Genomic DNA, 22,984 nt, shown 5'->3' with positions numbered 1-22,984 from the left:
GGTGACTCAGGACTTTTCCCTGTTTGGGGGGGGGCATGTTGCCTGAGCACCAGACTTTACAGCTTAGGAAATGGGTGCTCTGGAACAAGCTGGTGCATCTTTTGAATCTAAGTTTTTCATCTGTGAAATGTGGGTGACAGTATGTTTCAACAAGGCACAGAACTCTTAGTCTGGGACCAAGCATAAGGATGAAATTCAACAGGTATCCCTTTGCTCCTTTTCCCTTTCTGCCAGGACATTCCTGCCAGGCCTCCCAACGTCTCATCTGAGGATGGCGGAGGGGCAGGGCCAGGAGCCTGAGTGCCCTGTCTGCTGGAACCCCTTCAACAACACATTTCATACCCCCAAAGTGCTGGACTGTTGTCACTCCTTCTGTGTGGAATGCCTGGCCCACCTCAGCCTGGTGACTCCAGCCCGGCGGCGGCTGCTGTGTCCGCTCTGTCGCCAGCCCACTGTGCTGGCATCTGGGCAGCCAGTCACGGACTTGCCCACGGACACTGCCGTGCTCACTCTGCTTCGCCTGGAGCCCCACCATGTCATCCTGGAAGGCCACCAGCTCTGTCTCAAGGACCAGCCCAAGAGCCGCTACTTCCTGCGCCAGCCCCGGGTCTATACACTTGATCTAGGCCCTGAGCCTGGGAGCCAAACGGGGCCCCCCCCGGACATGGGCCCTTCCACCAGGTCTCTGCCCATTCCCATCCCCAGCCACTACTCCCTGAGGGAGTGTTTCCGCAACCCTCAGTTCCGGATCTTTGCTTACCTGATGGCTGTTATCCTCAGTGTCACTTTGTTGCTCATCTTCTCCATCTTTTGGACCAGGCAATTCCTCTGGGGTGTGGGGTGAGTGCTGTTTCTGGACAAGGAACCAAGCCTTAAAAAAAAATCCCCCCCCGCCCAAATTCTTATTAAGGCTCCATGCCCAGTGTGGAGCCCAACATGGGGCCTGAACTCACGACCCCAAGATCAAGACCAGAGTTAGCAAGAGTCATACACTTACCCAGCTGAGCCACCCACGAGCCCTGAATCGAAGCCCTTCTTGACTACTGCTGGGGACGGGGACTGCCCAGCTCATTTGGGGTTGTCTTCCTTGGTAGTATTGCTCATTTTTACAACGCATCAGTCCACATGTTTGCTTCTGGAAACAGATTCCTAACTATGATGAGAACCTCTGAAAGCTAAAAGGCTGGGAAAAGATGTGAAGAGACCTCTGGGTGTGAGCCACAGGGCCAAGGGCAGAGAAGCAGATCTGTGATTACAGGGCTATGGAGCAAGTTGTGCCAAAAGGCTGGACCACGGTATCCAGGAGCCCAACTAGCCCAGAGAGAAAGTTGCATTTCTCAGTGGAGTTGCTTCGGACTCAGTTCACGTTTGAGTTGCTCCTTTTATTATGTGTTGCTAAAATTTTGCAAAGTGAGCTTCAATTCTGTGAGCAGATGTGTATGTGTATGCCTTCTTTCAGTTTTCTCTTTGGAAGTCTTGCCACCAGTCCCAGGAAAAAATGGTGTGGACTCATGTATTTGCGCACTTATTCATTCAACCACCACTTACCTGGCCCGTCTGAGTCAGAACTAGGGGACACGAGGGGTGGGATTATCCATGGGTACAGCCTTTACCACTAAGGAGGGCATGTTCACTCAGCGGCTTCTTGAACCAGACAACCTCTTGCTGGTACGTGCTTTATGGAGTGCTTAGAGTATAAAAGTTTAAAGACGAAAAGAAACCAGGGTCAGTGGGTCAAAAGAAATCTGGTATTTGGAGAAAAGGTGTTTATTTCTCTTGGTAGTTGCAGAGGCTCCAATTAAACCTGGATGTTGGGTAGAGCCCACTCCCCTCCTCCAGCCAATGGAATTCTGACCTTGAAAGGTAAAGCCGAGAAGCCCTGGACAGAGGAACAGCCTTAGCTTCTATCCCAGGCCAAGCAGACAGGGGCCCTGGTCTTCATTTTACATGACAGGATCTCAGAACCAAGGCAAACTATATGCTTTGGCTGTCTGGCTACAAGTCGCTACCTCTGCAGTGTCTAAACCCCCTGCTGCTTCCCCAGTTTTAATACCACCGTGTGGCCCACAGCTCTGGAACAGTCTCAAAGTGGTTAAAACACCATCACAATTATGAAAAGATCTTGATTTGCAGAATAAACTTTCAGAGGTCAGAAACTGAGTCGGTTTTATTTGTTCTAAAAATTTTGTGCTTAATGGAACTATCTTCTATAAAATCTTGAGGGATCTTAAGGTACAAGATAATCCAAAATAGCCAAGACCTGTATTTCACATTTAATAGGACCAAATGGTGTTAAAAACCAACGTGAAGAAAATTCTTTACAAAACTGGAATGCCACCTATGTATCCTGCCAGGGAACTGACACCTGCTTCTCCATTTGTGCCATCTAAGATAATTATACTGGAGCTGGGACTCAACCTCTCCCTGCTGACTTCATTTCTTTATAGATCCTTGTTCCTTAACCTCTTGGCAAGTAAATTAGGCAATGATCTGCCCATGTTCTCTGAGCCACGAGGAAAGGGAGAGGAACTAGGGGACGCTCAGGAAAGAACACTTGCCTCTACCCTTGAGCTTACTGCTCTGGGCTAAGGAAATTTCGTCCCTATTCTACGGGTGAAACTGAGGCTCCACAGGTTTAGCTGTCTTGTTCCAGCTCATCAGCCAATTCAGTGGTGGAGGCCTCTAGTCAAAGAGAATTGGGGAGTGGTTCTTGGAGTGGCTAATACACCAGGCAAGTAAGGAAAGATACAGGTTTGAGTTTTTTGGGGTACGGGAGGATATACTCAAAAGCAGAGTGTCTTCCATTTTCACCTTCAGCAGTTGTAACCTTGGGGCTTACAGAAAAGTCTGGAAGCATCTCTAGTATTCCAATGAAGGGAGGTAGTTGTGCCTCTGGCTTTTATTACTCCACAGGTCAGGGACGCTGAGACATGCTGCAATGCCTAAGACAGTTCCACACAACAAAACATCTATCCCAAGATGCAAACAGTTTCCTGCTGAGTAACACAACAGGTGCCTTATTAATTCATGAGGTAGAGGTGGTGAAATCCCATGACTCCTTTTGGCATGAAGTCAGACTAAGATGCTGTGGCTCATCACAAGGGAGGTATCACAGATAGAAGGGCTAAAAAGCTCTGGCACTGTATAGGAAACAGGCCATGTTGGCGGGACTGGTCATTCTGCCTGGCCAGTGCTACCAACATTCTCAATAAAGCTCTATGAAATCTTTTCCTAAGTTCACAGACACACCAGGCTCTACCACTCGCTGACAGGGTAAACCTGAACAAGTTACTTAACTTCTTTGAGCTTCGATTTTGTCTGTAAAAAGGGAATATGCCTTAACTCAGAAGATTGGGAGGATTAAATGAGGAGTCTAACATACCTGGCACAGTCTTTAGGCGGGAAGTATCCTTTTAAGTGGTGGCTCTGATTCTCCCATTATGAAATGCTACATTTGGTTTATGCTGCTCAGCTAACTGCCTCCTTACAATGAAGTAATGTATATTCCACAAGGGCATGGTTTTGCCAAAGGTTTACATGAAATATATTCACCTGATTGCTATCTCTATAAACTTCTTGGAACCAAAAAATAAAAAAAAAAAAAGTTTAATGGAATGGTAAAAATTTAAACTTGAAAATCTAAAAACCTTTGTTAATACTCTATATCCAGACTGCATGGTAATACACAAATGTTCATTATTACTTTACACATCCTATAAAAGTTAATAATAAAAAATTATTTTTCATGGCCAACTATGGAGGAAATAGAACCCACTAATACTTAAACAATAGCGAGGTGCTAAAATGCTCAACAGAGGGCAGAGGCTTAACCAAGACCCAAAATAGCCAACTATTTGGCAATAATTAAAATTAAACAAAAGAGATTATTTAGCTATCCTATCACACATTTATAGTTTGCAGGACAGAGTTAGACTAAGCCACTGTCAGCCTCTCTGGAACAGCAAATGAAGTGTTTTGAACATTCAAAAAAAGCCATCATATAAACCCCACTCCATTTCTCTACATGCAATCCTTTCTTCTTCCAAATTCCTGTATTTCTATCAGAGTTTACTGCGTACTTTGTGTTCAGCAGTTGTGTATTTGGGGTGGGAAGAGGTGAAGGTGACTGCTGCACAGCCAATGAGTACGAATTGCAGAGCCTAGACCCAGTTTGCTAATAGTCAGGCCTACAAGGCAGTAGAAATATTAGCAGCGTGCTTATTAAGAAGAGAAAAACTGGAGTAAGCCACATTTGATAGCATCTGTTATACCTCAAATAAAAAAAAAGGGGAACGTCCATGGACCAATGGCTGGGATTCAGAAAATGCCTAACTATATAAAATAAGTCTTTAAAGGACATTTTTATAATAGGATTTTACTCTGTAGCAAATGCATAATAAAGAAAAAAGAAGTTGATGTTGAGGAATACCCCTTTGGGATTTTTCCCAGTTACCCTGGCATGAAAGGTACATCCTCTGAATAATCAATACAAAGGAGGTGACACAACGGAGATTTCATGTTTGCTTTCTAGAAATTCCATTGCCTCTTGGCATAATGGCCTAGCTTTGGGGTAACAAAAATTGCCAAACTTCAAAGCAAAATGAAAGACATTTTCGAACAGGGCAAATATTCAGTTCTGAACTTCCTGATGTGGTTAGCATTCCAAGCAAACTCAACAGGAAGAGGTAAAATCTTCTTTACTCCATCACCCTGAGCATAGCTGTGGTCCACCTCTTCGTCTCCTGTTCTCAAGGCAGAGGAAAGGTTTCCACTCTGTCAAGGCAGAGTTAACCAGTGTGTAGCAAGGAGTGCCCCTTTACTTGAGGGCTTCCAGACTACAGCTCAGCTGCGTTGCTCTGTGGGTCACATGTAGTCCTGAAGCATGTACCATGTAATGGAAAGCCAAGTTTCAAAATTAAAAAAGGAGCCAGTCACAATCCTGAGTGCTGTGAAGGAGGCAACAGGGCATTCAAATAAAAGATTAATAACCACAATGTCAACATAGTCCGTGGCAGGGCTTGAAGATGAAAATAAAAATTTCAACTACGAAAGGGGTTCATCAACACCCAGAGATTGGGCTGCCCACCTGGAGTGGAGGCTGACCTGGAAATCCAATTCTTTTGAGGGCCTATACATGGCAATTGGCAAAAAAACATGATAGAACGAAACAAATCAATTCCTTTCTTTTTTGAAAATGGCTCTTAAGGAAGAGCTTGAAGTTGGTCCTTTGTCCATGGTCTTGCCTATTCAGCCATCCAGAGCTTGAAGGTCCTGTCATATGAGCAAGTGGCTATGAGTTGCCCATCAGAAGAAATGTCTAGGCCCATCACTTTGCCTTCATGGCCAGCCAGAGTCTTCAGTGGGGACCAGCCTGGGTGGGTCCAGATCTTGGCGGTGTTATCATAAGCACCAGTGAGCAAGAAATTCCCATGGATAGCTTTAAGAGAAAAGAAGGGGAGCTGCTTGAGGAATTCAAGTATCAAGTATTTCCCCATTTGGAAAAGCCCAATATTCTCATCTACATTCCTATGAGGCCTCCAGGGAAAAAGGACTACAGACTTAAAAAATGAGTAACATTATTAAGGTCCTCTGGCTCTTTCCCTGACAATCTTTTCAGAATAACATTAAGGATTCACTGCTTATAACTTTCAGGGAAAAAAATGACTCAAAGCATTTATGGAAATCTTCTTTACTTCCCCAAACAGGAAGCATGCTGTGCCATAGCTGTCCAAAAATGTGACAGAGGGAAGGAATTTGTAATGTGCTCCTTTTTCAACAGAGGCCAAATTCTCTCTTACTCTGCGTGCAAGTTAAGCTAAAGCACGGCCTGCATTCCATAGCAGTGCACTCTGTCTGTCCTGTGATTAGGCAAAACAGGAGGAAAGCTTACGCTCAAACTTGACACCAGTCACTAAGTTCTGATGGGCAGGGATGGTATAGACACAACGCCGCTGTCGAAGGTCCCACACTTTGCAAGTGTTGTCACCGCTGCCGGTTGCAATGTGGTAGCTACGGATCAGACGTAGTGTCCAAGTTAGAAACAAAGGTACATTCTGACCACTAACCTTTCCCGCCCCTCAATCAATGAGTTTATTTTACCCATTGGGGGAGAAATTTATTCCATAGATTTCCTTCAGGTGGCCTTCTAGGAACATGATACACCGTCCTGTGCGCAGGTCCCAAACACGACCAAATGCATCCAGTCCCCTGACAAAATAATTTGTAAGTGACTATTTTGAATCCATTTCTCTGTGGAAGCAGGGATACGTAACAGGTGAACTACTGAGCTGCCCCTGGCTAGGTGTTAGAAGGCTTACCCAGTGCCAGCCAAAGAGCCATCTTGATGGAAGGCAATGTCATACACGCCCATGCTGTGGCCTTCCTGATGCAGGATCTCTTCTTGAGCCTCCAAATCCCATAAGCGCCATGAGCGGTCATAGCTACAAAAAAATCAAACCAACAATGAACAGGCAAATACTCAGTTTCTACAATGTGTAACGTCCTATACACACCTGTAGCTTAAATTATGCTTCTGATGAGGCGCCTGCGTGGCTCAGCCGGTTAAGCACATGCCTTCAGCTCAGGTTATGATCCCAGTGTCAGGCTCTCGGCTCTGAGGGGCGCCTGCTTCTACCTCTCCCTCTGCTGCTCCCCCTGCTTGTGCTTGCTCTTTTTACTATTCATACATCCATATTAACAAAAAATTCTTTTCTGGCATAAAAAAATACCTCAACAACTAAGCAGATCTGTCTTGAGTGCTACCTGGGAAACCATGGACTTCCTACAAATTTATTTCAGTGGCTATTTTAAGAATAAAATTCTGTTAGAATGGCCCAGCAGAGACTGCTGCCGTCTTTCTCAATTCCACTGTTAAGTCTTTTCACTCACTGAGTATTTTGGGGGCCTTAAACTGGATGTTGGGGATACAAAAATCAGCCATAAGGAAACAGATCGATGCAACAGATAAGAGAGTACAGGAAGAGACTCCCACATTTTTTTGTGGGTTACTTAATGTGGGTCATTTAATGAGGCCACTAAAGCAATTTCAACAGGAAAACAAAGTCTCTTCAATAACTGGTGGTAGAGAGGTGCCTGGCTGGCTCAGCTCATGGAGCACGCGACTCACCTCACGGTTGTGAGTTTGATCTCCATGTTGGGTGTGGAGATTACTTAAATAAATAAAACTTACTATTTATTTATTTATTTACTTATTTAAAGAGATAAAGTATGAGGGAGTGGGAGAGAATCTTTTTTTTTTATTTTAGAGAGAGAGCAAAAGAGACAGAATGCACGCATGCCATGTGCGCACAAGCAAGAGAGGGAGAGGGAAAGCGAGAAAGAAACTCCAGCAGACTCCGTGCTGAGCCTGACTCAGGGCTCAATCCCACAACCTGAAGTTCACAACCTGAGCCAAAACCAAGAGTTGGGGCGCCTGGGTGGCTCAGGTGATTAAGCATCTGCCTTTGGCTCGGGTCGTGACCCAGAGTCCTGGGATTGAGTCCCGCATTGGGTTCCTTGCTTAGAGGAGCGCCTGCTTCTTCCTCTCCTTATGCCACTTCCCCCTGCTTGTGCTCTTTCTCTCTAATAAATAAAATCTTTAAAAACAAAAACAAGTCAAAATCAAGAGTCAGACGTTAACCGACTGCATGGCCCAGAGGCCCAGAGAGAGAATCTTTTTTTTTTTTTTTTTTTTAAAGATTTTATTTATTTATTTGACAGACAGAGATCACAAGTAGGCAGAGAGGCAGGCAGAGAGAGAGAGAGAGAGAGAGAGAAGCAGGCTTCCTGCGGAACAGGGAGCCCGATGCGGGGCTCGATCCCAGGACCCTGAGATCATGACCCGAGCCGAAGGCAGCAGCCCAAACCACTGAGCCACCCAGGCGCCCCCCAGAGAGAGAATCTTAAGCAGACTCTATGCTGAGCATAGAGCCCAATATGGGGCTCAATCTCACAACCCTGAGATCATGACCTGAACCGAAATCAAGAGTCGGATGCTCAACTGAATGAGCCACTCAGGAACCCCTTAAATAGAACAAAACTTTAAAGCAAAACACTCACAACTTAAACAACCCAAAACCAAAAAACTACACCTCAATAAACCTCAAACAAACAAATACATGGTGGTAGAACTGTGTGTAAAAATAAAGAAAAAAAAACCTCATTAAAAAAATAGGTAAAGCATCTGGACAATGCACAGAGGAGCGTTTACAAATGGTCAATAAGCTGACGATAAAATACCCAATACCATGAGTCATAAGAGTAATAAAAATTAAAACTATGAAATTTCACTATGCACTTGACAGAACAGTCAAAATGGTAAAACTGACAACACAAAATGCTGGCATGGATGTGAAGCAAGCAGAATTCTGGGAATGTGAAATTTACAACGAATTTGAAAAAACCAGCTGGGAGTTTTAAAAAAGTTAAACATACAGCTACTCTATGACCTAACTACCACATCCCTGGTTATTCATTCAAGAGAAAGTAAAGAAATACATGTCTGCCAAAAACATTGCACAAGAGTATTTACGGCACCTTTATTCTCACTGACCCAACCTGGAAACATCCCAAATCTCCATCACAGGAGAATGGATGAACTGTGGCAGAGCCATACAACTGAATACTCCTTGGCTATAAAAAGGAACTACTAATACACACGACATAAATGATCCCCACCCCCTTTTCCCTGAGAGACAGGGGGAAAGAGAGAGTGAGAGAGAATCTCAAGCAGGTTCCATGTCCAGCACAGAGCCTGATGTGGGGCTCAATCTCATGACCCTGGGATCATGAACTGAGCCGAAAGGAAGAGCCAGATGCTCAACTGAGCCACCGAGGTGCCCTGAAATGAATCTTAAAAACATTATGCTAAGCAAAAGAAGTTAGGCACAAACAAGTTCACAGAATATGAACAGACCAAATTAATTTACGTTCATAGAAACTGTTACAGTGGTTGCTTTAGAAGGGGAAGTCCCCTGCAAAAGGGCATGAGGGAATTTTCCAGGATGATGGAAACAGTTCGTTGACAGGGATATGGGTTACCTGAGCATATGCATTTGAACTGTACGCTGAAAATAAATCTATTCCACTGCATGTAAATTGTATCTCAGTTAAAGAATTCTTTAACATGGTGCCTGGGTGGCTCAGTTAAGCGTCTGACTCTTGGTTTCTGCTCAGGTGATGATTTCAGGATCTTGAGATCAGGTCCCAAATTGGGCTCTGCACTCAGCAGGAAGTCCGCTTGTCCCTCTCCCTCTGCTCCTTCCCACTCCTGTGTTCTCTCTCAAACAAAAACAATCTTTAAAAGAAAAAAGATTCTCAGGTGCCTGGGTGGCTCAGTTATGTGTCTGCCTTTGGCTCAGATCATGATCCTGGAGTCCTGGGATGGGACCCTGCATGGGGCTCCCTGCTCAGTATAAGTCAACTTCTCCCTCTCCCCTTCTCTCTCCCCCAAATAAAAATTCTTTGGGGCGCCTGGGTGGTTCAGTCAGTTAAGCGTCTGCCTTAAGCTCAGGTCATGATCCCAGGGTCCTGGGATGGAGCCCCATGTCCGACTCCCTACTCAGCAGGGAGTCTGCTTCTTGCTCTCTCTCTGCCTCTCCGCTTGCTCCTGCTCACTCTCTCAAATCAATAAATAAAATCTTTTACCAAAAAAAAGTATTTAACAGATTCTGTCCTTAATGAAGTTGCAGAACCAGAAAGGGAGAAAATTTAATTAAAAAAAAAAAAAAAAAATAGGGCGCCTGGGTGGCTCAGTGGGTTAAGCCGCTGCCTTCGGCTCAGGTCATGATCTCGGAGTCCTGGGATTGAGTCCCGCATCGGGCTCTCTGCTCAGCGGAGAGCCTGCTTCCCTCTCTCTCTCTCTCTGCCTGCCTCTCCATCTACTTGTGATTTCTCTCTGTCAAATAAATAAATAAAAATCTTAAAAAAAAAAAAAAAAATATATATATATATATATATATATATATATATATATATATATATTTATTTGACAGATACAGATCACAAGTAGGCCGAGAGGCAGGCAGAGAGAGAGAGAGAGGAGGAAGCAGGCTCCCTGCTGAGCTCAGAGAGCCCAATGTGGGGCTCAATCCCAGGACCCTGGAATCATGGCCCGAGACGAAGGCAGAGGCTTTGACTCACTGAGCCGCCCAGGCGCCCCTAATTTTTAAGATTTTAAGTAATCTCTACATCCAATGTGGGCCTTGAACTTAAAACCCCAAGATCAAGAGCTGCATGGTGTACTAACTGAGCCAGATGCCCCAGAAAGGGAGACCAACTTGTAAGCAAAGCGATTTCAATATAATGTGCAGTGGAAAAACAAAACAAAAACAAAAACACCACTAGGACTGGTCATGAAAGAGAACAGTGAAAATTCTAGTTTTCTGGCAATTACTGAAATTTCAGATTAACTGAAGTTTAAAAGCAAATATACTTGGCCCAAACTTTATCATATACTCTAATTCTGATTCATTGCAGCCCAAGAAAATCCTATTTGAAGATCTCCGGTCTGAAAATTTCCTTGGCAGTTAGTCGTGAGGCTTAACAGTATGCCACAGGTCTGTATGGATAGAACAGTAAGAGGATGGCTCACCAGGTGGTGCCCAAGAAACGCCCTGATGGATGCCACATTACACGAGCCACACGCACTGTATGGCCTTCAATATCCGCCACTGGTTCATCACTGAAAAAGAATCAATAGAAGGGAATAAACTATTTTATAGTCATAAATGTTCATTGAATTTATTAGCTGTTGCGACAGACACACCCATTCTGTAGATTTAAAAGGCCAAATTTTAACTAAACTCACTGTTAAAAATACAGGGCTTAAAAAAAAAAAAAAGTAGGGTTAACAATTTATGCTACTTTCTGAAGTCTTAAAAGATTTGGGGCTATTTCCTGTGCAATACTGCCCTTAGTACTTCAATACATACTATCTTGCTTTATCTCAATTCAATATGTTAATCAATGCTTAATGCTATTATCATTCAGGATTAGAGAACAATAAAGGATAATACAGCCTGACAAGCAAAATAGTCTCTTTACACCAAAGGAGAGCTGAGATTCTAGAAAGGAAACACATTTTGAGAGGGATGCAAAGCTACAGAAGTTTTGGTACAAGTGGATTAAAGATAAATTTGTCTCAAATTTTAGCTTGTTGAAGGATGCAAATGAAAAAAGGAGCTCCTCAACAGAGGCTTAATTTCCTTTAGTGGCCATTAAATTCTACTCCCCAGCAACCAAAGAAAAAAGAACTGAAACACCAGAGAAAGGAAGTAAACACGAACCCTAAAGAGGGCAATTAAAAAGGGAACTTTGTCAATGTGCATACATAGAGCTAATCAAAGCCCTAGGGGAACAAATATTGCTAAGTGATACCAAAGCCAATTAAAACTGGCTGTGCTCAGAGGTAAGACCCTGTCTGGCAAAGAGTAGAGACTAATTAGCTCTGTACAAAAACCTGGCAGGAAAGTCGCATGTGCTTTCCCAAAGAAAGAAAATTAAGCAAGTGAATTCAGATTTCCTTTAGCCAACAAAGTGCTTTCACAAATTTCTTGGAAAACAATAATCATAAACACATTAAAAAAAACCCCAAACTGTCGTAATGGGAAAATATGTTCTAGGTAAAGGAGGATGGTGTTGGGAGGAGTCCCCACGACCTTCGTAATACTGCCTCAGAACTTCACTGTCCTCTCCCCTGCAGTCATCTGCTGGAAGCCAATGTGCTGCCAAAAATGTTCTCTTTAGTTCATCTACCAAACAGTGCTTCTCTCCAAGTCAGTGTATTATACAGGAGGTGTCAACAGATCTTTCTAGAATAACTGGACTGGGAAAACAATGGCTACTATGTTAGAGGGAAAAATCAAGGTGCAAAGTTAACAAATAAAAACCTGACATAACTCCTCTGATGAGAAGAGGTCAAAGAAAGAAATTCCACATTCTATGTTCACACCAAGTTCCCCTGACTCAGACCATCTCTGAGGTTAGATGACAGATTTTCAGGTCCCAAGGATAACCAAGCAACTCTACTTTAGTAACTGCAGTATGGGCAGAAGAGTCAGGTTCACCTGTCAAGGCTCCAAAGCTTCACAGAACCATCAGCAGCACAAGAGGCCAGATTGACATCTTTTTGGTCCAAGGAAACAGTGGATTTTGGATGGAATACAATTGCTCCTACATTTGTGTTATGGCCTAAAGGAATGTAAGAAATCAAAGTTAAAGGTTTCCTACCCCTTACAATTTATGTACAGAACAGACTATGATGAGTAACACAATACACATTAGGGAACATGTGGACAAATAATGTATTGAAGTAATTACTGAACTATTAAACATTTTTTAAAAATTAATATTAAAATTACATCAAAAAAAGCAAAATACAACCTTCACTTTTGGTTCAGAGATTGTATAATGCCAGAATGGGGCTGAACATGAAAAAAAAAATCTGAACAGTTTGTATAAAGTCACTGTCTTTGAGCCTTGTGGTGAGAACCACCCAAGACAATTCAAATCAAGAATTAATCTTGTGTGGGGGATCTGGGTGGCTCAGTTGGTTAATCTATCTTCATTCGGCTCAGGTCACGATCCCAGGGTCCAGGGATCAAGTCTGCCATCGGGCTCCCTGCCTATCAGGGAGTCCCTCAAATAAATCTTTTAAAAGAAAAAAAAAAAAAAATCTATGTGTACTGGGTCTGAGTGTCAGGCAGGCAGGATAGTAGAGTTTTGCTGTTTGACACGGTTCACACTGGGAAAAAGAGATTGATTGATGAGTATGTATGTATGTGTGTATGTATGTATGTATGTACATACTGACTGACTGAGTAAAGTAACAGAAATTCATTAAGTGAAGATACAGAAAAAGCTCTCAAGAGTGAGACGGGTCCCGATAGGATTGCCCACAAGTGAAGTTTATTTATTTATTTATTTATTTATTTTTTAAAAGATTTTATTTATTTATTTGATGGACAGAGATCACAAGTAGGCAGAGAAGCAGGCAGAGAGAGAGGAGGAAGCAGACTCCCTGCTGAGCAGAGAGCCCGACGCGGGGCTCGATCCCAGGACCCCGAGACCATGACCTGAGCCAAAGGCCGAGGCTTAACCCACTGAGCCACCCAGGCACCCCAAAGTTTATTTATTTATTAATCTTTTTAAAAGATTTATTTATTTGAGAGAGAGCATGAGAGGGGAGAAGGTGAGGGGGGAGAAGGTTAGAGGGAGAAGCAGACTCCCCATGGAGCAGGGAGCCTGATGCATACTCAATCCCAGGACTCTGGGATCATGACCTGAGCCAAAGGCAGTCGCTTAACCAACTGAGCCACCCAGGTGCCCATGAGTGAGGTTTAAACAAGATTCTAACTCACCTCGAAGAGTGTGAAGAAGGTTGCAATCCGGAACAGACCAGAGCTTGCAAAGCCCACTCCTATCAAATATAAAGGAAAGCATCTCAGCCAGGGTTGGTCTGGGGAGGAAAAGGTACCTTGGTAACATTCCTAAAGGACAAGCTCTTCTCTCCCCCAACAAACTTCACAGTGGTACACAAAAGGAAAACTAATAGGCTTATGATTTGATGGTTTATAGAAGAAAGCTGCATCCACATCTCATGCAGCCAGATGCCTCTACAGGACTAGAGTTAATATAGTACAAGTTGCTATGCTCCCTAACGTTCTTTAGTGAAGGAAGGGAGGATGAATTAAACTATCTAAGAATAATATTAACAATGATACTACCTCCTTAAATAGGAAGAAAAAACCACATTATTTTGCTGCTTACGAAGTACTTAAAATTTTTTTAGAAGACTTTTTATTTCAGAAAACTTCCAACAAATTACTTTTATATCTAACACCTCAAATGATTCTTACAGTAGACCTGTGAGGTACATAATGTAGGAATGACCATTTCTACTTATAAGGAAGGTAGCTGAAGCTTGGAGAGGTAGAGGGATATGAGTAGGTCCTTGGCTTTCTCCTGAACCAATCTCAATTTCTACCCTGTCAAGTAGTTCCTGTGCATACAACATAAGGAAGCTTCCCTTCTCACTAGATGGCCATGTTCCACAAAAATAACTAAATAGAGCAAAACAACAACGTTATCACATCCTAAGAGCTTTCTGCATAGGTGGTGGCAACTAGGAAATATAAAACCAGTAATTCGTGTTCACTGAGTCCTTACACATACCACACACTATTAAGGCAAAATGGTTCACAACATCATCTCACCCTGCTTTACGCTTACAGAGTATCTTGCCTAACTAAAGAAGAAAAGCTATATTGAGGTGTGGAAACCCGTCAGTCAATAAACTATGTATCTGCTCCAAAACACTAGCGTTCAGAACATGAGCGACATGGCATGGATCTCTGGGGTCCCTTCAAAATAAAAGAACTGCAAAGTGCAGATTATCCTGTGTAATGTAGCGGGTGAGCACCGGAGTCTCTACTTTGGCGCGATCATGAGCAGCAGAGGTAAAGACGCATAAACGAGCATCTAAGACAAAGGCTGTTTTTTCCTTTTTTCCCTGAATCTGTCCTCCACTTAGGAAAAATATCACTGTAAAAACCGGGACTTACCAACAAGCTGTGGCCAGCATTTTGGAATTGGGACTAAAGTGGCAGTAGGAGATAGGTCGATCATCCCCAATCTGACTGCAGAAATTATTCAAAGACTTAAAAAAAGAACAAATGGTAAACATTAATAGGCTAACCCCAAAGTTTCTTGGTTTTTCCACAATAAGAACACCCGATTTTCTAGTTTTAGCCCACCCCCCCCCCAAGATTCTTCTATATGTCTCTTGTTAAGAGGCACATATGTTCATGGATAGAACTCCAGCAAGCTGTCTTTTAAACAAGTAGTATCATTACTTTCGCTGTCAACTCAGCGTACACAGGAAAGCCATGGAGAGAGCTAAAGTACAGCTTTGATATATTAAAAAGGAATTAAAAAGCAGAACCACAGGCCTCTGCTGAGTACCAACCAGAGTAGGTTCTTGCCACCCTAACTGATGGCTCCTCCCAAACAGCAAGTGTAAGGAGGGTGGCATAATAGTAGCTGCCTTTACCTCCCATGCGGTAGGCCACAGTAGGCCATCGAATGAGTATTTAAGAGCCCTTACTACACTGGACAATCACTGAGAGCCTCTTACCCGGAGAGATTTGTGCAACTCTTGCATCTGGGAGGTCCTGGTTGTCTCAGGAATCTCTTTATGGAGACGGGCCTCTTCTAAGCGTTTCATTGCCCTGTGGCACAGATGATTACCGTGAGCGAACAGGTTGAAAAAAGGCTCCACGTGAGTATTCCTACCACTCAATTTTCATTTAACCACAGTCTTTCTAATAGATCCTCAGTCCTTAAGAGAAAACAAGAAAAAATATGCTTCTTTCTCCTTATAGAGGCCTCTTTACCTGGGCAGTGAATAATTAGCAATCCATAGTCTAGCGACCTTCAGGCTGTTTGGTCCTTCGTGGTACCAGGTTTGCTGATACTGAAAGTGAAATTAAAAGCAGAAATGTTAAGTCTGAAGCATTCCTGCCCATCTCATGGTTGTCAATTCTCTATTTCTATTGTAGCTGCCTACAAAAAAGGTGAATTAGTTCAGTAATAGGATGAAATCAGGCACGTGTGCTTTCTACTGTTTACGAGCTCTTACTAGATGACTTCCCGTTCCTTGTTAAAAGTTATACCAGGAATGCTATGTTTGTTTTTTTTTTTTCCTGAAGGTAGGACTTATACCTACCTTCATTTACACCTACACAGGAACCACAAACAATTGCCAGTATCTATTCCTAATTCGTGGAATACTCAGACACATTCCCTTCCCTCTAGCAAAGCAAACCCTGACAAGAGAAAATGAGAGAACTAATCCCTCATTTCCTTCACTTTTGTACTGTGAAGCCAAACACATATTTTACCTCTTCTTTGGACTTCTTAGATTTCTCATCATCTTTTTTGGTCTTTTTTAAGGCATCAGTACCAACTACTGAGAGGATATTTCTTAACCTGTAACAAAAAAAGATCAGAATTTAAATGAAGTTGAGATGAGACTGTGAAGTGTGTCAAAGAAGGGAGAAAGCCTGCCCTATTCTCTCACCGTTTAAATGCCAAACAACCTTCTTTAAGAGTCAAGTTGTCATGCCTCAACTTCCAGTGTGATTTCTTTTTTATAATTCCTTTCTTTTCTCCTTTCCTTTTCTGTAACCTCTACATCAAGTGTGAGGCTCAAACTCAACCCTAAGATTAAGAGTTGTATGCTCTTCTGACTGAGCCAGCCAGGCACACCTCCAGTGTGATTTCGTTCACTGAGTCTTCTTTATTTGAAGATTCCCTAATCTGAACTATAAGCAATTACCCTATTCAATTTAAAGTCAACCAACCCCAACATTGCTACCACTTGGTCTACAAAGACAGTCAATCTTTGTTCAGTGCCACAATGTGCCGGATACGACTGAGGTGCTAAGTGTACAAAAATGACTAAGAAGCAGTTCTTGATTCCAAGTAGCATAATCATGGCAGAGGGGAGGGGGTGTCAGAGAAGGTGGGTGGAAAGTACCAGGGAACCACAATACACTATACTAAGTATTATGGCAGTGATATGTCCTGGGTGCTAAGGAGGAACATAAATGGAATACCTAACCTAGGCTTGGAAAGGACCAGGAAAGGTTTCACGGAGGAGGTGTTTCGTAAACTGAGTCCTCAATTAGTAAGGTCAATAGGTCAAGAATGGAGGAGGACAGCTGAAGCAGAAGGTTCAACAAATGCAGAGGTCTGAAGGTAAGAAAAGAGTGGTGAGCTTGGAATCGCAAATATTTCAGTACGGCTGCGGCATGGAGTGCCAGAGAAGGGCTGGTGTGAGAGAGGTCTGCAAATGTAAGTCGGGGCCAGGTCATAAAGAGCTCCTTATGCCTAGTAAGGAGAATTTACACATGAGAAAGATTCCGTGGGAAAGTAGAGAGAACGGGCTGAAGAGGGAATAATATAAGCACGGAAATCAACCTACTATTTAGGATCCTCTGACTCTTAATGGTGGACTGAATTAAGACAGTGGCAGGAGGGACTCAAGACGTTCACCTAAGGTCACAATAAGACAGACTTTGCTGTTGGCTGGAAGACAAACGATATAAAGAACAATAAAAGCACACCCTCTGAAAATGCTATTAAGAAAGTAACATACCATGACAGACAATATTGGAGGGGCCTACATTATAAAGGGACAGGTGATAAAAAATTCTTCTTGGACAAGGTGGTATTTAAGCTAAAATCAAAAGAATAAAAAGGCTTTAAAAGGCAAGAGAGTGGAACAAAAAGAGAAAAAAATTAAGAGGGAAAAACAGAAAATGAGTTTGACTATTCAGGAGGACCCTTAAGGGTTCTAAGTTTAGTAAACTGGGAAAGAGTGGCATAAGAGGTTGAAGAGCATGATCAACAGTTTTTTTATTCTATGTTTAAGAAGACACTGATGGATTTTAAGTAATCAATTACACAACATGTTTGGGGCTCTTACAATGATCTAGGTGTGAAAGCAAAGAAGGTAAAGAAAAGAGGACACCCCGGAGGTACATTTTGGTATAAATCTAGAAACAGAGTTTGCTAATGGATTACAAAGGATGTGAAGCAACCAAAACCTGTGAATGGTAGTGTTAGAAGGGTGGGAAACAGATGGGTTCAACCCAGACATGTCCAATTTGAAGTACCTACAGAATATCCAGGCCACAGAGATCTGGGAATCATCAGAATATACACAGTAAATGATGCCATGCGAATGGATCTGATTGCCCAGAGTGAGGGCAAAATATGGGGAAAAACTGCAATTTACGTAAAGGATGGGCAGGGAAAAAGGGGGCTTAGAAGAATTAGCCAGATAAACAGGAGGGAAATTAAGATTTGGTTTTATGAAAGGGAGTGTTTTCAAGGAGGGAGTGGCTGACAGGGCCATTCTTATTAAAGATGAGCTAGTGACCTTAATAAAGAGTAATCTTCATGTGGCAGTGGTCAGTCAGTTGGCAGCAGGCCGAAGAGTAAATGAGAAAAAAGTCCCAAAGAGAGTCAATGCACTGAGGAATAGATGAGCCTCAAGGAAAAGGAGACCACGGCGGCAGGGGCAGACTGTCATCCATGAATTGGAGGGGCTCGTCACGTCCAGGGCTCATGGGTCACTGTTCTCCAAATGCCAGTGGCAGGCAATGGTGGCACACAGCGCCTCCTCCAACACTGGGCCCTGGTGGAGAAAGCACTGACCTGTCCACTCCCCATGTTCCACTCTTCTGGAGTACCTTTTGCACCCCTCCCCTAACGACAACCAGTCCCCTCCCATCTGGGAGTTCCCTTTTCTTTCTGTCCTTTAGCTCTTCCTGCCACCCCGCCACTTGCCCAGGGGAGCCTCCTCCTCCCTTACCCTTTTCACCCTTGTGGCCAGCCAGGCTGGGTTTGTAAGATACTGGGTTGATAAACAGTGGTTGGTTTTTTTTTTTTTCTTTTCTAATTTAAACAAGCCCAGCATTACTGGTTCTATTTAATGGACATAAGATACAGTAGAGGTTTTACAGTGATTAAATGTGCAGAATACACAAATAAAGAAAAAAATGATGAAAGGGAGAGATGAGACAGTGGACAGAGAGACAAAGATGATCATTATCACGCAGATGACTAGCCTGTCACTAAGAGACTCCAAACCATAAAATCACAAGGATATCATCTGAGGAAAGTGCCCCTTTTCAAAAACCACCCCCAAATACTTATCGTTATGTTTCACCACACTGACAAGGGGAACGTGCGTGTTGTCCATATTTTCAAAGTTCAACAACAAATAAAAACAAATATTTACTCAACTCACAATTCCATATTGGGGGGGGTTGCACATTAATATCTTATTCACAGTTTCTAAAGAAAAATTAGTAGCAGAATAAAAAATTGGCTTACTCAGATTATGAGCTAAACTATATAAAACAACTTAGTAAGACATGGTATTAACATTATTTGAGACATTCTGTTAAGGTTTTAGCTACATGTATCAACTAAAATTTGAAAGTAGAATCTTGTGATTAAAAAAGAGAGCATAAATTCAGAAAGGGCACCTTTCTCTTCTTTCAGCAGGACCCTCTCCAAAAAGTGTGATGGGCTCCCCCAAGGCCCTAAGGCAAGCCTTGACCTCTGAGTCATCAGTGGAAACATTGATTTGCCGGGCTCGCTTTCTTCTTTCAAATTCGGCTAACACTTCGGCCTGTCGTTCACTGATGTGCTCTTCAATTTCAAACACCTCTCCTATAAAAAGAACAGGCAATATCAGCATAATCACGAGATCTTCTTCAAATGGGGGAAAAATAATTTCTTACAATTGCAGTCTGTATACCCTCTAAGAACTAGTCAATTATATACTTCATAGTTTACTGATTCTCAGGTTATTAAATTGTGCCAAACACAAAAAACTAAATGACATAGCTTTAAAAGGAAGGAAAACAGCTCAAGTCATCTTTTTTTTTTCTTTAAACTTTAAAGATTTTATTTATTTGAGGGGCGCCTGGGTGGCTCAGTTGTTAAGGATCTGCCTTCGGCTCAGGTCATGATCCCGGGGTCCTGGGATCGAGCCCCCCCATCGGGCTCCCTGCTTGCTGGGAGGCCTGCCTCTCCCTCTCCAACTCCCACTGCTTGTGTCTCTCTCTCGCTGTAAAATAAATAAATTAAATCTTAAAAAAAGAAAAAGATTTTATTTGAGAAAGCATGTGCATAAGTGCGGGGAAGAGCAGAGGTAGAGGGAGAAGCAGACTCCCCACTGAGCAGAGAGCCAATACAGGCCTCAGATCCTATGACCCTGAGATCATGATCTGAGCCAAAATCAAGTCAGATGCTTAACTGACTGGGCCATGCAGGCACCCCTCGTATCATCTTATTGTGACAACCTTACACCTAGGTACACACATAACTAAGATGAGAAAGTAAGAGTACGAAGCACCTTCAACAAATGAATTAACTAGACCTTCTATCCAGAAGATAAAATAGACATATTATTTTAACACTTGCCAAACCTATTCTCTAAAGAAGTCCCAATCTGGGACATCTACAAATATAACTAATAAACTACCATGAAAATGCTATCCCTTTACTATAGGCTTTTTTTTTTTTTTAAATGTTTAGTTAGCCAACATATAGTACATTATTAGTTTTTGGTGTAGTGTTCAACGATTCATTAGTTGCGTATAACATCCAGTGCTCATCACAACACCTGCTCTCTTTAATACCCATCACCTGGTTACCCCATCCCTCTGCCCCCCCTTCCTTCTATAACCCTCAGTTTATTTCCCAGAGTCTCTCATGGTTTGTCTCCCTCTCTGATTTCTTCCCATTCAGTTTTCCCTCCCTTCCCCTCTGGTCCTCCGGGCTATTCCTATGTTTCACATATGAGTGAAACCATATAATAATTTTCTTTCTCTGCTTTACTTATTTCAATTAGCATAATTCTCTCCAGTTCCATCCATGTCTTGACTCTAGGCTTTTTGAACAATCTAGCAGTTAGTTTTAAAACCCACACTGAATACATGGTTGATTTTTTTTTTTTTTTTTAAAGTAGGCTTCACACCCAGTGAGGAGCCAAATGTAAGGGTGAACTCACAATCCTGCGATAAAGACCTGATCTGAGATCAAGAATCAGATGTTTAACAGACTGAGCCACCCAAGCGCCTATGAATACAAGGATTTTGATGAAAAAGTGAGAATTACAGTGGTGATACAGCTTTAAAGTCATTAAAGTGCATCTATATAGAAAATAAAATGTGTGGGAGGATCAATGAAAAACTTAAGAAAAGTCCTTTCTGTAAAGAAGTCTATTCATTTTCTACTCTCTGTACTGTTTGTAAATTTCTTATGACAAACATTTACAACTTTAGAGACAATCTCAGGTCATAAGCCTCACACTGGGCTCTCAGGTGAGCGTGAAGCTTGCTTGGGATGCTTGTGCACTCTCTAAATAAATAGAGATACAAAGGACCATTAGTTATTGACGTGGAAAGCTAACCTCAACAGTATATCAGTGAAAAACGCAAGTTACAAAGCAACTTGTATATGTTTCATTTGTGAAAAAAATTATAATTTTTTACAGCTTTAGTAAGTTATTGGAAAGATATAGAGCCAATAAAATTTACAGGATTTTCTACTTTACACATTTCTACACTTTGATTTTTTTAGATTTACTTATCTATTTGAGAGAGAGCAGGTGTGTGCACAGGAGTGAGAGAGAGAAGCAGACTCCAGCTGAGCGGAGCCAAATGTTGGGCTTGATCCCAGGTCCCAAGACCTGAGACAGAGAGAGACAATTTAACTGACTGAGCCACCCAGGCACCCTAACACTTTGATTTCTTTCAAAATAAAAATATTACTTTTGGGACGCCTGGGTGGCTCAGTGGGTTAAGCCTCTGCCTTTGGCTCAGGTCATGATCTCAATGTCCTGGGATCGAGCCCCACATCAGACTCTCCGTTCTGTGGGGAGCCTGCTTCCCTCTCCGTCTCTGCCTGCCTCTCTGCCCACTTGTGATGTCTCTCTCTGTGTCAAATAAATTTTTTAAAAAAGTTAAAAAAAATATTACTTTTATGATTTTAAACAGATCTTTCACTTAAAAACTGGGAAACTAAAAAGGGAAAAAATGTTACAAACCATAGTTGCTCCAAAGCAATGCCAAAACTATATTAGATCTTCAGAAGATAAATGGGATAAATTTGAATCCAAATATACACTGAATAAATTCCTGGTAAGATTACTGATGACTCAGTGGAAGAAAAACCGTATAAAAGGTTTTAACTGACAGGCTCTTTGGAAGATGCTAACCAGGCAAAGGATGCCCAGGCAAAGGATGCTAACTAGACAAAGGATGGCCTTACACAGATCTAGGTCTAATTGAAATTTCTGACTATAATACAAAGATAAAGAGAGACTCACAATTTGCATCTTACCAGAGGTTATGTTGATATTCCCTGCTTCAATTCCAGCTTTAAGTCCTTCTTTTCCCAAAATCCCAGACTCTCCTTTGGCCAGACGCTCCCTCTCCTTCTCTTCCAAACTTCCATAATAGATGTGTGGTTTTTTCACAACAGGAGCAACTAAGTCATCAGGTGCCTTAGTTTTGGTTGCCTGATAAATCAAAGACAGGGATTAACCTGAGCCTCAACCTCAGTCATTTATTAGGCTCCGCTGAAGGATGGAGCTCCTCAACGGAAAAAACAAGTTGGTCAGCGGTTAAGATATCTTCATGACTGGGGGCAGCAGGGATGGGGGTGTCTGTCAATTACTTAGGCTTTGCGGATAGGAAGAAGCTAATAAAACGAGTGAATTACTCTTGGTAAGCTTTCTACCACAGATTTGCTTTGGAACCCAGTTACATCATTCCGTTGTAATCTCCTCTTGGGTTTTATGAAACTTCCAAGGCTACTGCTCATCACAGGGGAAATATCAAGGGCCGTAGGGCAATATATACGAAGTTAGAAAGCCTTACTATAATTAAGAAATGTGACGTACACATAAACTTGAGCCGAGACACTACTCCCTTCCAGAGCTCCGTTTTTGGACCAGCTGGAAGAGGTATTTATAGTTCGGGGCTGTAGTGAGAGGTGCAAATGAACTAAAGCACCGGAACGCACTTAGCGATCAGGAAAACGCTGCTCCTCTAAGGACCAAGTCTCGCAGTCTTTCACCTCCGTCCTCCACCACCTTAGCCCGTTTCCAAGCAGCCCCATCTCACAGGAACCGCTCCTCCCGCCCCCAAGCCCCTCCGTGTTCCTCGCCAGAGTGAGCTGAGATCCGTACCGTGGAGGAAGCTCGTGAGGTAGCCATGCTGAGCTCCGAGCCGCGAAACCACAGCGAAAGCCAAGCTCTACGTTTCAGACCGTCCACCGCGCGCCCAGCAAAGCGGAAGTACGTCACGGATCGGAAATGGGCCGAGGGCCGTCGCAGCGCCGCGGGAGGCGTGGAGCATGATGGGAGTGGTAGTACGGAAGCGTCGTGGCGCGAAGAGTA

General features: G+C 42.8%; 3 protein-coding genes across 5 annotated transcripts in view; 2 read left to right on the top strand and 1 right to left on the bottom strand.

The window, feature by feature from the left end:
- The window catches only part of RNF183 (ring finger protein 183), a 7,871-nt gene extending 5,715 nt beyond the window's left edge, over nt 1-2,156 (top strand). For both annotated transcript variants that reach the window (XM_082697029.1, XM_082697030.1), the window contains exon 2: nt 235-2,156. In XM_082697029.1, the coding sequence (XP_082553155.1) occupies nt 272-844 (573 nt within the window). In that variant the 5' untranslated portion in view covers nt 235-271 and the 3' untranslated portion in view covers nt 845-2,156. The remainder of the gene's footprint in view (nt 1-234) is intronic.
- Nucleotides 1-22,984, top strand: part of HDHD3 (haloacid dehalogenase like hydrolase domain containing 3) — a 169,322-nt gene that overhangs the window by 68,231 nt on the left and 78,107 nt on the right. The window lies entirely within an intron of this gene.
- On the bottom strand, nt 2,141-22,891 carry PRPF4 (pre-mRNA splicing tri-snRNP complex factor PRPF4). Of its 2 annotated transcripts, XM_082697004.1 has the most exons (14): nt 22,775-22,891; nt 21,925-22,102; nt 19,059-19,245; nt 15,900-15,987; nt 15,393-15,472; nt 15,134-15,227; nt 14,562-14,656; nt 13,359-13,417; nt 12,066-12,189; nt 10,592-10,681; nt 6,318-6,440; nt 6,100-6,207; nt 5,891-6,009; nt 2,141-5,437 (listed from the first exon to the last, which is right to left on the bottom strand). In XM_082697004.1, the coding sequence occupies exons 1-14, from the start codon at nt 22,799-22,801 to the stop codon at nt 5,244-5,246; spliced, it is 1,566 nt and encodes a 521-aa protein (XP_082553130.1). In that variant the 5' UTR covers nt 22,802-22,891; the 3' UTR covers nt 2,141-5,243. The 2 variants fall into 2 exon arrangements, with proteins under 2 accessions (XP_082553130.1, XP_082553131.1); XM_082697005.1 differs by lacking the exons at nt 19,059-19,245; nt 21,925-22,102; nt 22,775-22,891 and having other exon boundaries at nt 13,359-13,456.

Source organism: Mustela nivalis, assembly GCF_964662115.1.
Source record: "Mustela nivalis genome assembly, chromosome: 13".
Taxonomy (NCBI): domain Eukaryota; kingdom Metazoa; phylum Chordata; class Mammalia; order Carnivora; family Mustelidae; genus Mustela; species Mustela nivalis.
This window is presented reverse-complemented; position numbering and strand designations above follow the sequence as displayed.

Coding starts and splice junctions, on each gene's coding strand:
- PRPF4 (XM_082697004.1), bottom strand. CDS start 22,801: ATGGCTACCTCACGAGCTTCCTCCACG. Junction 22,103..22,774: donor CCTCACGAGCTTCCTCCACG/GTACGGATCTCA, acceptor TTGATTTATCAG/GCAACCAAAACTAAGGCACC. Junction 6,441..10,591: donor CGTTTCTTGGGCACCACCTG/GTGAGCCATCCT, acceptor ATTTTTTTGTAG/CTATGACCGCTCATGGCGCT.